Source organism: Geotrypetes seraphini, chromosome 7, assembly GCF_902459505.1.
Source record: "Geotrypetes seraphini chromosome 7, aGeoSer1.1, whole genome shotgun sequence".
NCBI lineage: Eukaryota > Metazoa > Chordata > Amphibia > Gymnophiona > Dermophiidae > Geotrypetes > Geotrypetes seraphini.
In genome coordinates, this window is record NC_047090.1 from 14398484 (window position 1) to 14412573 (window position 14090).

Here is a 14090-nt window from a genome sequence, read left to right on the forward strand (position 1 = left end):
AATGGCAACCCCCCTCTCCCCCCGATCAGAACAAGGCTAGAATAGCCTACAATGGCAACTTCAGTATTTGGGAAGTAGGATCGGTGCCAGGCAGGTTTCGACGGCTGAGAGAGAGAGAGACAGAGATGAAACATGCCAGTGTTTAATCGTGAAGAGCTGGAACTTGCTGGGTAGACTTAATGGGCCCTGCAGGTCTTTTATCTGCCGACATTTACTTTATTACAATGTAGTGTTATAATAGTAACTAAGGGGTCCTTTTATCAAGGATCCCTAAGTAAATGTAACTAATTACTGTACTTACTTGTAAATAAGTGCAGAATAACATTTGTTACTTTTACTGAAGTAATCATTTTGCTAATTTTGATTACTTTTGCCTGGTTACCTTTGATGCCTGCAGTGAAAACATGGACCATTCAGGTCTTTATCTGCCGTCATTTACTAAGTTACTATGTTACCTGGCAGAAAAGTCAAAGTAGAAGGGAGAGGTAAATTCCACAGTACAGGACTCCCTCCGAAATTCGCGGGGGGGTTCCATTTCAGGAACCCCCGTGAATTTCAAGAAACCGCAAATGTGGTTTTCCACCTGTCCAAAGGCAGGGGAGGCAGGAGAGGGCAGCTGGAGCGCCGGCGGGTGAAGAAAATCACTCGCCGTCTGCTCCGACCGCCTCTTCCTGTAGTAAAGTCGGGCTCCACCAATCGGGAGCTGCTTTGACACGCAGCTCCCAATTGGTGTAGCCCGACTTTACTACAGGAAGAGGCGGTCGGAGCAGACCGCGAAGGAGCGAGTCTGCGAACCGCGAAGGAGCGGGGGAACCCTGTAAACCAAATGAAAGAGCAAAACAGGGAAGAGGATTTTGCTAGTGCAATCCTCATCATGCAGCTTAAATTTTGCAGTAAGAGCAGTGGAGTTGCCTGGGTGTGAACTGGTTGGCTGAGTTGGGTCTCTTTAAAGCAGAGATGAAGCTGAAGCTGGGAACGATTCTTGATGAACAGTTGTGGTACTTTTACTCAGAAAGTATGATTTTAGGCACTTAGGGCCAGATTCTACAAATGGCACCAATACTGGCAGCTGCCTAAAAAAATGGCTGCCGATGGCGTGCCAATTATACAACTGCGCCGTTTGTAGAATCGCAGCTACCTCAAAGATATGCGCTAAAAATGTAGGCCAGGGTTTTGAAGACCTACACTTCCAGTAGCTATGTTTGATGCGAATCGTGTCTATGGAGGTGCTTAAGAATGCCAAAGGTCGTTTCCGGTGTTAACCACACCAGATATCTTAGGTCACTCCCATGGAGGGGGGTGGGGGTGGCCTAAGGGATCTGACCAGCCAGAATCTTAGGCCTTTCTCCCAGTGCATCCCAAAATGCACTGGGAGAAAGGCCTAAGATTCTGGTTGGCCCAGATGCCTAAGGCCCCTCCTATAGGAGGGGCCTTAAGTACCTCCCTGGTGTTTCCCACGATGCACTGGGAAGGGGAAGGCCTGCCATTCTGAAGAGGCAGACCTGCCTGCCGGAGGGGGGGTAAGCATCCCTCCAGCCAGCCAATGAAAAAAAGGTACTGGTGGGGTCAGATGGACTTGGGGGGGGGGGTCAGGGTGGGGGCATGCCTTTAGGGGGGGTTCTAACAGGAGGGAGTGGGCATCCCTCCTGCGATGATCTTCGGGGAAGTGGGCATCCATCCTGCCAGTCGTCTTCATGGGGGTGGGGGTTCCCTGCCGCTAAACTGATCGTGTCAGGGAGATTTCCTTACCATGATCAGCTCAGCAGCCGTGTCTATTTGAAATGTAGACCATGGCCTATATTTCAGGCACCTATCGTGGCCCTACGGAATGCCTAGGGCTGCCTAAGCTCGCCTAAGGCCTCTTCCAGGCAAAACCATGCCCATGCCTTGCCTTGGGCGAGTTTAGGCGATCCCATGCACCCCTCTAGGCTTGCAAAGATGCCTACAATATAGGCGACCCTTCTCAGGGAGTTTTTTTAAATTAAAAAAAAAAAGTGTCCTGATTGCCTGGTTAGACAGTGGTAGGACACCTACAATCGGGACACTGTTTATATAATTTGCCCCTAAGTGCCTATTTTCTTAGGCACGATTCCACAGTAGGTGTATATAGGGGCGGAGAAGGACTTAGGCTTCGCTAGGTGTGAGTCTGTAAAGGACTTAGGACCTATAATGTAGGCCTTTAAAACACTGGCTTACATTTCAGGCGCCTACGTTTTCAGTTAGGTGCAGTTCTGTAATAGGCACCCAAATGTGATTATCAAGAGACTAGTCTTTAAGCCCGTTACATTAACGGGTGCTAGAGATTCCTCGGCTTCCTCTCCCTCCCTTTGCCCTTCCCGTCCCTTCCCTTTGCACTGTCTCCCTGCTTAATCCGCTCCTTCTCTTGCGCGGGCCACCGGAGCAGATAGGACTGGGCAGAGGGGGCTGCCAGCCGGGGCCGGCGGAGAGGAGCTAGGCGGCTGGAGTAGCAGCAGCCGCTGCCGATTGCAGCCTCCGTCCCGCCTTCGCCTCCCTGGATTTGCTAGAGCGGCCTGCAAGGTTTGCTACAGTGGCTGGGGAACCTCAGCAGGCCACTTTGAAGAGGACCAGCAGTGGGAGGGAGGAGTCGCTGGCACACGCGCTAGCGCAGGCGTCGTGAGCACTGGCACAGAAGCACAGCTCACGCCACCAGGACTCGCGGATTTCGACAGCACATGCGCGCTTAGCCTTTTATTATTATGGATAGGCGTCTGACTCCATTTACAGGATTTCTCCCCAAATGACTATGGTCCCTTGATGACAAATGGACAAACAAAAAAAACAAATGAACATCCTGGGGGGAAAACCCACTGAAAATGACATGAAATAAAAAATTTGGGGCTGCCCATCCCTACTAATGATTGCACTGAGAGGAGAATCAGAGGTCAAATCCCACTGGCACACCTTGTGTTTTGGGACAAATCAGTTAACTATCAGTGGCCTTAATTATTAACTTATATTGTAAAATTGGGGGGGCAGGAAATGCTTTAATGCACTTGAATGTGATGCACTTTGACCTCGGAAAAGTAATCCGATCCATAACATTAAACAAATAGAAAGATTTGAATGACAAGAGCAAGTCCATGACAGAAACGCAGCATTCACAGTTACAGGTAGGGAAGGAGCCTTAACTATTGCTCAAGGGTGACATCTAGTGACTGAACTTAGGGCTTCACGAATGACCCCTGAATGAAGTTACTGCAAGTTAACTATAAAGGCAGGGAGTGAAATTCACAGCGCAAGATCCAAGCTCTGGCTCTGATTGAGCTGCAAGCCAAAGGAACAGGGGGAAAATATCCGGATGAAACGAAGACTGGAGAATCTATTTTTTATTTATTTAAGTTTTTATATACCACTTATAGACTAAGTGGTTTACATTCAGGTACTCAAGCACTTTTCCCTGTCTGTCCTGGTGGGCTCACATTCTACCTAATGTACCTGGGGCAATGGCAAATGCAAACAAATGGCAAATGTGATTTAATATAGAGAAATGCAAGTTCATGCATATAGGGAAAAAGAACCCGATGTTCAGCTACAAAATGGGGGGGGGGGGGGGGGGGATCGGTGCTAGGGGAAAGCAACCTTGAAAAGGACTTGGGTGTGCTAGTGGATACAACAATGAAGTCAACGGCACAATGTGCAGCAGCCTCAAAGAAAGCAAATAGAATGTTGGGTATTATTAAGAAGGGTATCACAACCAGGACGAAGGAAGTCATCATGCCACTGTATCGAGCAATGGTGCGCCCGCACCTGGAGTACTGTGTCCAGTATTGGTCGCCGTACCTCAAGAAGGACATGGCGATGCTTGAGAGGGTCCAGAGAAGAGCGACGAAAATGATAAAAGGCATGGAAAACCTTTCATACGCAGACAGGTTACAAAGGCTGGGGCTCTTCTCCCTGGAAAAGCGGAGACTCAGAGGAGACATGATAGTGACTTTCAAGATCATGAGAGGTATCGAGAAGGTAGACAGAGATAGATTCTTCAGACTAATGGGGACCACAAGTACAAGGGGGCACTCGGAGAAGCTGAAAGGGGACAGGTTTAGAACCAATGCTAGGAAGTTCTTTTTCACTCAGAGGGTGGTGGACACCTGGAACGCACTGCCGGAGGTTGTGATAGGACAGAGTACACTACAGGGTTTTAAAGAAGGATTGGATAAATTCCTGAAAGATAGGGGGATTGAGGGATACAGATAGAGGTAGAGATGGGATATAGAGAGAGTATAGATAGCGACCAAGGGGGATTTAAGGGTTCAGACAATGATCACCATACAGGTCATGGGCCTGATGGGCCGCTGCGGGTGCGGACTGCTGGGCGCGATGGACCTCTGGTCTGACCCAGCAGAGGCAACTTCTTCTTATGGGGGATTAAGCGACTTGCCCAGGGTCACAAGCAGCAGCATGGGATTTGAACCCACAACCTCAGGGTACTGAGGCTGTAGCTTTAACCACTGAGCCACTCTAGAAATCAAAATGTAGTAAAAGTGAGCCAAGTAGAGGACAATCAAGCCATTGTGACATCACTGATGAGGTTGGCTCTTATTGGTGGAATGAAGCATTATGATGTCACAATACCAGCTCTGCTTATCAGAGGCTGAAACTTTTCACACTATTTATTTAGTCAATTTTCTATACTGTTTTCCCAGGTTTACATGAGTTTATTCAGGTACTCAAGCATTTTTCCCTGTCTGTCCTGGTGGGCTCACATTGAACCTGGGGCAATGGGGGGGGGGATTAAGTGACTTGCCCAGGGTCACAAGGAGCAGTGTGGGATTTGAACCCACAACCTCAGGGTGTGGAGGCTGTGGCTCTAACCACTGTGCCACACACTTCCTTAGCATCCTGTCAAGGTTGAAAGCCAGATAAAGTGAAATCACTATCATTATTAACCTTGGAATTGTTACTGTTGCAAGGAAAGTCTGACCTGACAGATGTAGCAATGATGTTTCCACTATAAGCAGGAAAAGTATAACCAAGAGTCAGAAAAAGCACTATGCTACCGTATGAACAAAACAGACTGACTCAGTAACAGTATCACAACCCCGGAGGAGGACCCGTTGCACAAAAATTTAGCTCAGAGATATAAAACTCTGAAGAGGGAGAGGTAACCCCCTCTTAGGAAAAGAGTTTATCTTCCAATCATTGCTTCATAATATGTAACAAGCGAGTCCAGCTCAAAGGTATAAAAGGTTCAGCTGTGTATATATCTTAATGATGATGCAATATGCATTCCAAAAGCTTTCAAAGAACAGGTAAATTTTGCATTCAGGTAGGCACTGGAATATTCAGCATTCATATAAATAAGGGACCCTGATAAGTATTTTTTGAAACTTATTTATATGAATGCTGAATATTCCAGTGCCTACCTGAATGCAAAATTTACCTGTTCTTTGAAAGCTTTTGGAATGCATATTGCATCATCATTAAGATATATACACAGCTGAACCTTTTATACCTTTGAGCTGGACTCGCTTGTTACATATTATGAAGCAATGATTGGAAGATAAACTCTTTTCCTAAGAGGGGGTTACCTCTCCCTCTTCAGAGTTTTATATCTCTGAGCTAAATTTTTGTGCAACGGGTCCTCCTCCGGGGTTGTGATACTGTTACTGAGTCAGTCTGTTTTGTTCATAGATGTAGCAATGAAGCAGATGTAGCATATATTCACTGTATTTATATCCAGCGCTAGTGTTAAACATTTTGGGGTTTAGGATTGAAATTAAGGAGGGAGCTCAAAGCCCACTAGAAGTTGCATCTCCTTTCGTTGATTGGCTAACATTGAACAGGTAAAAAATTAACTCTCATAAAACTTCAACGATTATTTTTTTTTTGTTTCTTTCCACGTTTCACCATGAAAGGTGCTACTTTGCCATACTCTACGTCCATGAAATTCTTGGAGTAACTTTGGACAACACTTTTATCATTTCATTCTCCTATTTCTAGAGTTGTCTTTTCTTCATTTTTAACACTTCATCAGTTAGGTTCTGTTCGCTGACTTTTAAATCGTAAGTCACTTCGGATTCTTTTGCATTCTTTGAGGTTTTTCCAAACTTGATTGCTGTAATTTTCTCTTAATTGGTCTTCCTCAATATCAGCTTTGACGACTTCAGCGTGTCCAAAATACTGCACTTGGTTTATTGTATCATCGGTCTAAATATGATCATATTACACTTCCCCCTCTGTAGTCACAGTTTCAGCATTCGTGGTATCGATTATTTGCGGTTTTTAGCTTGCTGGCTCCTCCCCCACCAAGTACATCACTTTGCATAGAGATATTGCTGATTCCAAGCGTTTACAGAGAAAATCACCGATTCCCAGCACTTTGCCTCTCCTTCAGGAACAGCCCAGGTCTCCCACCATGTTATTCGTGGTTTCACCATATTCACGATGGGTTTTTAATAGAGAACTGCGAATAACATCTGAAAAAGTTATTTGCGGTTTTTCTGTATTCGCGGGTCTGTTAATCCCCTATCACAGTGTACTCCTTTACTTAAGTCTGAACATATACTGTACTCCCCAGATATTCGTGGGGGTTCCATTCCAGGAACCCCCGCAAATGTTGAAAAACTGTGAATACAGTTTTTAGCAGGGGAGACAGGAGAGGGCAGCGGGAGCTTTCACATGCAGCTCCTGATTGGTGAGGCCCGACTTTAGTACAGGAAGAGGCGGTCGGAGCATACCGTGAGTGATTTCCTTCACTCGCCGGCGCTCTGGCTGCCCTCTCCTGCCTGGTCATTCGCGGTCAGAAGATACCACGAAAGACCAGGATCGCGGATCGCAAATTTCCAGGGGAGCACTGTACTTCCAATCGCTTATAGAGTTCCCTTCAAGTGCAACATTCTCTCTTTTCAGATTCAGTCTTTGGACCGCCCTTCATTTTTGGCAAAGTTCCTTATCCACTTCAAGGGAATCTTCGTTCGTCTTCACAAAATCAATTGACCGTTCCTTCTTTTAGGTAAATGTTTTAGGATGTTAATAGGGACTCTTGCTTTTCGGTAATGGCCCCTCCATTGTGGAATTCTCCATTAAGTTAAGGGTTGAAACATCATTTAAAAATTGTAAGGCACAATTAAAGGCTTATGATTTCACAATGGCATTTCAGTTAACATTTTCGGAATTTTATCCTAACTTGGTCCGGAGCATGTTTTTATCTTTTCCCCCTCACCTTCTGTCTTTTTCCTTCCTTATCCCCCCTCCCCCTATAATATATTGCAAATATTTCCCTATTTTCTTTTTCCCCATTTGCGCCTGTTTGCTTTACTTAATAATTTTAGAAACGTCCCCCGTTTTTATATTGATAAAGAAGGGGATCACGAACAGATAGGAGAAGGTTATCATGCCACTGTAGCGGGCTATGTTGCCCCCCTCACCTGAAGTACTGCGTCTAGCACTGGTCGCTGTACATGAAGAAGGACATGGTACTACTTGAAAGGGTCCAGAGAAGAGCAACTAAGATGATTAAGGGGTTGGAGGAACTGCCGTACAGCGAAAGATTAGAGAAACTGGGCCTCTTCTCCCTCGAACAGAAGAGATTGAGAGGGGACATGATCGAAACATTCAAGGTACTGAAGGGGATAGACTTAGTAGATAAGGTAGGGAGAACGAGAGGACACTCTCTAAAGTTGAAAGGGGATAGATTCCGTACAAACGTAAGGAAGTTCTTCTTCACCCAGAGGGTGGTGGAAAACTGGAACACTCTTCCGGAGGCTGTAATAGGGGAAAACACCCTCCAGGGACTCAAGACAAAGTTAGACAAGTTCCTGCTGAATCAGAACGTACGCAGGTAGTGCTAGTCTCAGTTAGGGCGCTGGTCTTTGACCAGAGGGCCGCCACTTGAGTGGACTACTGGGCATGATGGACCACTGGTCTGACCCAGCAGTAGCAATTCTTATGTTCTTAAACCCCTTTGATTGTGTTAATATTTGTTGTACATCAAATAAATTAAACTGTTCGTATCTGCCTAATGCTAGTAAAAACGATGATGGGACTAAAGCGCGCCGGACAATCGCACGCAGACAAAAACGCTAAGACAAATGCACATAGGATGTCAGTGCGCCAGATTAAAAGGTAACTTTAAAGCTCTCCGAGTGTGTGTGTGTGTGGGAATCCCCCACTTTACTTAGAAGTGTTGCCGCTGCCATTGGGGTGAGGGGGGGAACCCCCTACTTACAGAGGAAACCCTAATTTTTCACTGAAAGACTGGGAAAAATTACACTTTCCTCTCTAATAGGGGGAAGGGTTCCTCCCCCCAAATCCCCCAATGGCAGCGCCAACACTTCTAAGTAAAATCGTGGGGTTCTTCCCCACACACCCCCCTCAGAGCGCTTTAAAGTTACCTTTTAATCCGGTGGCGCCGACATCCTGCGTGCATTTGTCTTAGCGTTTTTGTCCGTGCACGATTGTCCCGCGTGCTTTCGTAACTGGGTGAAAACGGACACAACTTTGAGGACAAATTTTAGTTGATCAAACAAATGACGTTAACGGCGAGATCCAGGCGGTGCTGAAGATGAAGGAGCTGCCGGTTCAAGCGTCAAGTTTCAAGTTTACAGTAAAACCTTGGATTGCAAGCAACTTGGTTTGCAAGTGTTTTGCAAGACAAGCAAAACATTTTATTAAATTTTAACTTGATATACAAGCAAGGTCTTGCAATACAAGTATATACAGTATACACTTCTCCCTCCGTATTTGCTGTGATAGGGGATTAACAGAACCGCAAATACAGAAAAACCGCAAATAACTTTTTCAGATGTTAGTCGCTATTTTCTATTAAAAACCTTCGGGAATATGGTGAAACCACGAATAACATGGTGGGAGACCCGGCCTGTTCCTGAAGGAGAGGTAAAACACGGTGAAGAAAGTGCCAGAAATCAGCAATTTTCTCTATGCAAGCTGATGTAATTTGGGGGGAGGAGCCAGCAAGGTAATAACCGTGAATGCTGAAACCGCGAATTCGGAGGGAGAAGTGTACACACATCATCACAATCAAGCCGATGGTTCTTCTCTCTCTGACTCTGCAAGAGTGTAGTGACTGTTCTAAATGAGCTAGGTTTGGCAATACAAGTACGTATAGTATTTTGGAGTTGTGGAACGAATCGTCTGAATTTCCATTATTTCCTATGGAGAAATTTGCTTTGATATACGAACGATTTGGATTACAAGCACGCTTCGGGAATGAATTATGCTCGCAAACCAAGGTTTTACTGTATTTGGGATTTGATAAAATCACTTTTTTCATAGATTACAAAGCGATGAACAATAAAAAAAAAAAAGAGGGCAAACAATTTTTTTTTTTTGGGGGGGGGGGGGGGGGAAATCACAGACATACTTTCCACGAGAGGGAAATCAAGGGAGGAACTAGAAATTAGTATAGGAAAGAGAATACAGAAGGGAAAAAAACAGAAGGGTGTTTGTTTGATCCGTGCTTGCCTGCTTCGAGTGGGGATGTCAGATGGACCCCAAAATCAGATTCATTAAAGGCGTTCCTGAATAGGTAGCTTTTTAATTTTGATTTGAACTTTTCAAGGGTTTTTTTTTTTTTTTCTTCTCTCTAGAATTCCCTGCCTAACCACTTGCGGGGTGAATCCGATTTAAAACCATTTAAAGTAAAACTAAAAACATTCTTGTTCCAGGACGCCTTTGGATAACAACTGTCCTTTTAAGGACAAAAAGTAAACTGTTCCTTTTTACCCTAACCTATTGTACTTTCCTTTTATGTTGCACTTTTCTATAACGATTGTAGTTCTTCCCCACTTTCCTATTGTTTGAAGTAGGTCCAAACGTTTTATCTGTGCTTTATTATGACACTTGGATTTTATCCAGTATCCCTTGTTTTTATATGTTTTTACATTTTAATATGTTTTTATGTAATTTTATATTGTACACCGCTTAGAAACCTGATTAAGCGGTTTAAAAAATCTTTTAATAAACTTGAAACTTCCCTTACCAGAGCTGGTAGTAGATTTCAGATTTGGGGAGCAGGAACCGAAAAAAGTGTGTTTCACTTAGTGTATATATAGTTCGTCCCTGAGATAATTTTCAGGCAACAGCAGGGGAAAAAAAAACCCCATGTGCAGCAAATCCAGAAGCTAATTTGCTCTGTGTCTTTCTGAAGCAGCCCATTTCCTGCAGTTTCAGGAAGACAGAAAAGTCCTCAGAAACATTCACAAATACAAACAGATTCAGGCCCTCTCCAGGATTCTGGCTTTTAGCCCTCCAGGGCTTTGCGGAAAAGATTTTCCTTGCACGGTTTTCTTTTCCTGGAGGGGTTTTTTTTTTTTTTTTTCTTTTTCCGGAACTGCCAGGGGCTCAGATCTCAGGGCTTCAAAATTCTGCCGGCGGACTCATTGGCAGGCTAATATCACCTTTTGTGCCCAACTGTGGCCAAGCATTTCAATCCATCCCTAACTCATGGTAACTGCAAAACCTCTGGGTTAGTTACCGGGGCATTTCCTCATTTGGTCAAGGCAGAGAAAATGTCTTTACTGCATCTTAACTGCAGAGCACGTGATGCGATGAAGATAAGGTGGTGTGAAGTGTTTTGCCTTATTCGCTGTGCTAAGGGTTTTGGCCCAGGCCTAGAGGCACTAAACCGGATCAGTACGACCGCGTGGGTCCACTCCGATCCGATTTTTGGCCAATTCTAAAAGAGCTATTGATGCCCTAAAAATTTTGCCTGCAAATGATTTGCACGGAGGTTTGTCGTAATCCCTGTCTCTTGCGTCCAATTGATCGCTGTGAGAGCGACTCTCACATGTGTGCAGGGCCACGTGGAAGCCCTGAAGCAGCCTCCTGCCACTCAGCTATTTGGGGCAGAAAACCTTTTTTTTATAAAAAAAAAACTAAAAAAACAAAAAATGGGTACAGATGCTGTGTATATTTTACACATGCACAATATCTGCCCCATTAAAAGAAAAAAGCACCCCTCCGCCGATGACGGCTCTCCCCGATATCTCCCCAATGAACCGGCACCAGGACTGACCCACCCACACCAGCGAAAATCAGCAGGAGGGATGCTCACTCCCTCCTGCCTTGCCATGTGAGAGCCCCCCACACCAGGCAGCCCCCACCGAACCATCCCTTACACTCCAACCTACCCCCAAATAAGGCAGGAGGGATGCCCCACCACTACCACGACATTAACTGTAAGTTGCAGCCCACCCCATGCCCCTCCCCCCCCCGACATTCCAAACTCCACCATAAGCTGCTTTCCATGGTGGATAGTGTCCTGCGATAACTGTTACTTCTACCACTTATTTCTTTAGCGCTGCTAGACATACACAGCACTGTACATCAAAACATAGAAGAGACAGCCCCTGCTCAAAAGAGCTTACAATCTAGTCAAGACAGACAGACTGGACAAGAAAGTGCATCAATACACAGTGCTCAGGTGGAGGAATAACAGAGAGTATTAGACAAATATAGGTACTGGAGTTTGGAACTGAAAGCTGCTTCAAAGAAGTGAACTTTGAAACTGGACTTGGGAGCCTGATTTTTCGAGTCAGGCACTTTGTTCCAGGCTTACGTTGCAGCAAGGTAGAAGGGACAGAATCAGAAGTTGGCTGTAGAAGAGAAGGGTACAGATAAGAGACTTGCCCGATGAGCAGAGGGCATGGGGGACGAGTGTGGGGAGAGATGAGAGAGGACAGATACTGAGGAGCTACGGAGCGAATATGCTTGTAAGTCAATAAGAGTTTGAGCTATATGCGGAAATGGACATAGAGCCAATGAAGTGACTTGAGGAGAGGACTAATGTGGACTTAGAGACATTGGCGGAATAGGAGGCGTGAAGAAGAGTTCTGAACAGACTGAAGGGGAGAGAGATGGTTTAGCGGAAGGCCAGCGAGAAGAAAGTTGCAGTAGTCCAGGCGAGAGGTGCTGAGGGTATGGATGAGAGTCTTGGCAGTGTCTTCAGAAAGGAAGGGTCTGCTCTTAGTGATATTGTAGAGAAAGAAATGACAGGTTTTGGATATGTGAAGAGAAGGAAAGAGATGAGTCTAAACTAAACTAAACTTTAAGTTTGTATACCGCATCATCTCCACAGAAGTAGAGCTCGGCACGGTTTACAGTAATTGGTATAGAAAGAAACTACAATGAAAAGTAGAAGGGCTTAGAAAGAGAGACTTAGAGTCAAAGATTACCTCAAGGTTGTGAGTCGAGGAGACAGGATGAGGGTGCTATTCAAAAGGAGGGGCAAGGGGAAGAGGTGCCTAAGCTGTTAGCATGTGTTAACTGCCACATTAACAGCTAATGAAGTTTAGTAAATACAGTAGGCTTCTAATCGGCTTCTAATCGTATATCATTGAGTGAAGGCATTCTGCTCCTTTCCTTATGCTTTTGTTCCCTGGGCACCCTGCTGCTACCAAGATGTTGATTTCCTCATAACTATTCATAAAGAAAAACAGAACCCTTCCCCCCCTACCCCCAAACAATCTGAACGCAATCGGCATTCCTTTCCCAGGCTGGTATTTTTAGTCTATTGACAATGGTCGGGAATCGACATTTCGCTCCAAACAGCATTTCCTCCTAACCAATTGTGAAGCTTACCTCTAGGAGAGAGTTGGAGTCAGGCTGAGGGGTGGTGGGTGTCCAGGCCAGCTCTGTGTGCTCAGACTGTCTCAGGAGAGAGCGCCAATCTCCAGGGCTGCTCTGATTGCCCTTTGCCATACGGTTTGTGGGGACGGCCTCCGTGCTACCCCAGCTTGGATTCTCGGGACTAGGGGTGATCGGAGCGAAGGAACCAGAGGTCATGAGAGGAGTTGTGTATCCAGAGTGTTGCACGAAAGCTTCTGTATCTAGAAAATCTGAAATAAATAAAATATAGTTAGTACAAACCTAAATACTTCTACCCTTATTCCCAAATGATATGGGCAATTCCACAATCCAGATGCCCACATTGACGCGCCCTCGCATTTATGATTGAACAGAATACAAGCACTTTAAGGGTAATTCTATACTGGGTGCCGGATTTTGAAAAGCCGTCCAGACCCCCGGACATGTCCTCAAAAGGAGGACATGTCCAGGGAAATCCGGACATCTGGTAACCCTAAGTATAGGACAATGAAGCCATTGTGACATCACTGATGAGGTTGGCTCTCAATCATTGGTGGAATGAGGCATTATGACATCACAATCTCAGCTCTGGAATGTTGCTACTCTTTGCGTTTTTGACAGGTACTTGGGACCTGGGTTGGCCACTGTTGGAAACAGGATACTGGGCTTGATGGACCTTCTGTCTGTCCCAGTACGTCAATTCTTATGTTCTTATGTGAGCCTACTATAGGACAGTCAAGCCATTGTGACATCACTGATGAGGCTGGCTCTTAGGCATTGGTGGAATGAGGCATTATGACATCACAATCTCAGCTCTGGAATGTTGCTACTCTTTGGGTTTCTGCCAGGTACTTGGGACCTGGGTTGGCCACGGTTGGAAACAGGATACTAGGCTTGATGGACCTTCGGTCTGTCTTAAGTTCTAATGTGAGCCAAGTATAGGACAGTGAAGCCATTATGACATCACTGATGAGGTTGGCTCTTAGGCATTGGTGGAATGAGGCATTATGACATCACAATCTCAGTTCTGGAATGTTGCTACTCTTTGGGTTTCTGTAAAGTACTTGGGACCTGGGTTGGCCACGATTGGAAACAGGATGCTGGGCTTGATGAACCTTTGGTCTGTCTCAGTGTGGTAACTCTTATGTTCTTATGTAATACAAGAGAAGAAAAGGCAATTTTTGCTGTGAGGGTCTGATTCTATATAGGACACCTACATTAGGTGCTGATAAGCGCTCTAATCGAGGACGCCTAACTTCAGAATCTGTGTGCAAGTTGCTTTTTAATTGGTGTGGTAATTGACCACACCAATTTTCAGCCAATCTAAAAATTAAAAAATGAAAATGACTAATTAAGAGTTCAGTGTGAAACTTTTAGGGTACCTAGTGACACCTACCTGAAAAGTAGATGTGGTTAGGAGTGGAGAATAGGCATGGTTGACTTAGGCATCGCTAGGCGTTTGAGTTAGGCGGTGGCTAAATTAGGCCAAGTAAAACCTTGCCCAATGTAATGGCGCCTACCTC

The 14090-nt window shown here is 45.2% G+C and overlaps 1 protein-coding gene across 2 annotated transcripts in view; it reads right to left on the reverse strand.

Moving 5' to 3' along the window:
• The window catches only part of PTPRB (protein tyrosine phosphatase receptor type B), a 141241-nt gene that overhangs the window by 109453 nt on the left and 17698 nt on the right, over positions 1 to 14090 (reverse strand). For both annotated transcript variants that reach the window (XM_033952393.1, XM_033952392.1), the window contains exon 3: positions 12562 to 12818. In XM_033952393.1, coding sequence (XP_033808284.1) covers positions 12562 to 12818 — 257 coding nt within the window. The remainder of the gene's footprint in view (positions 1 to 12561; positions 12819 to 14090) is intronic.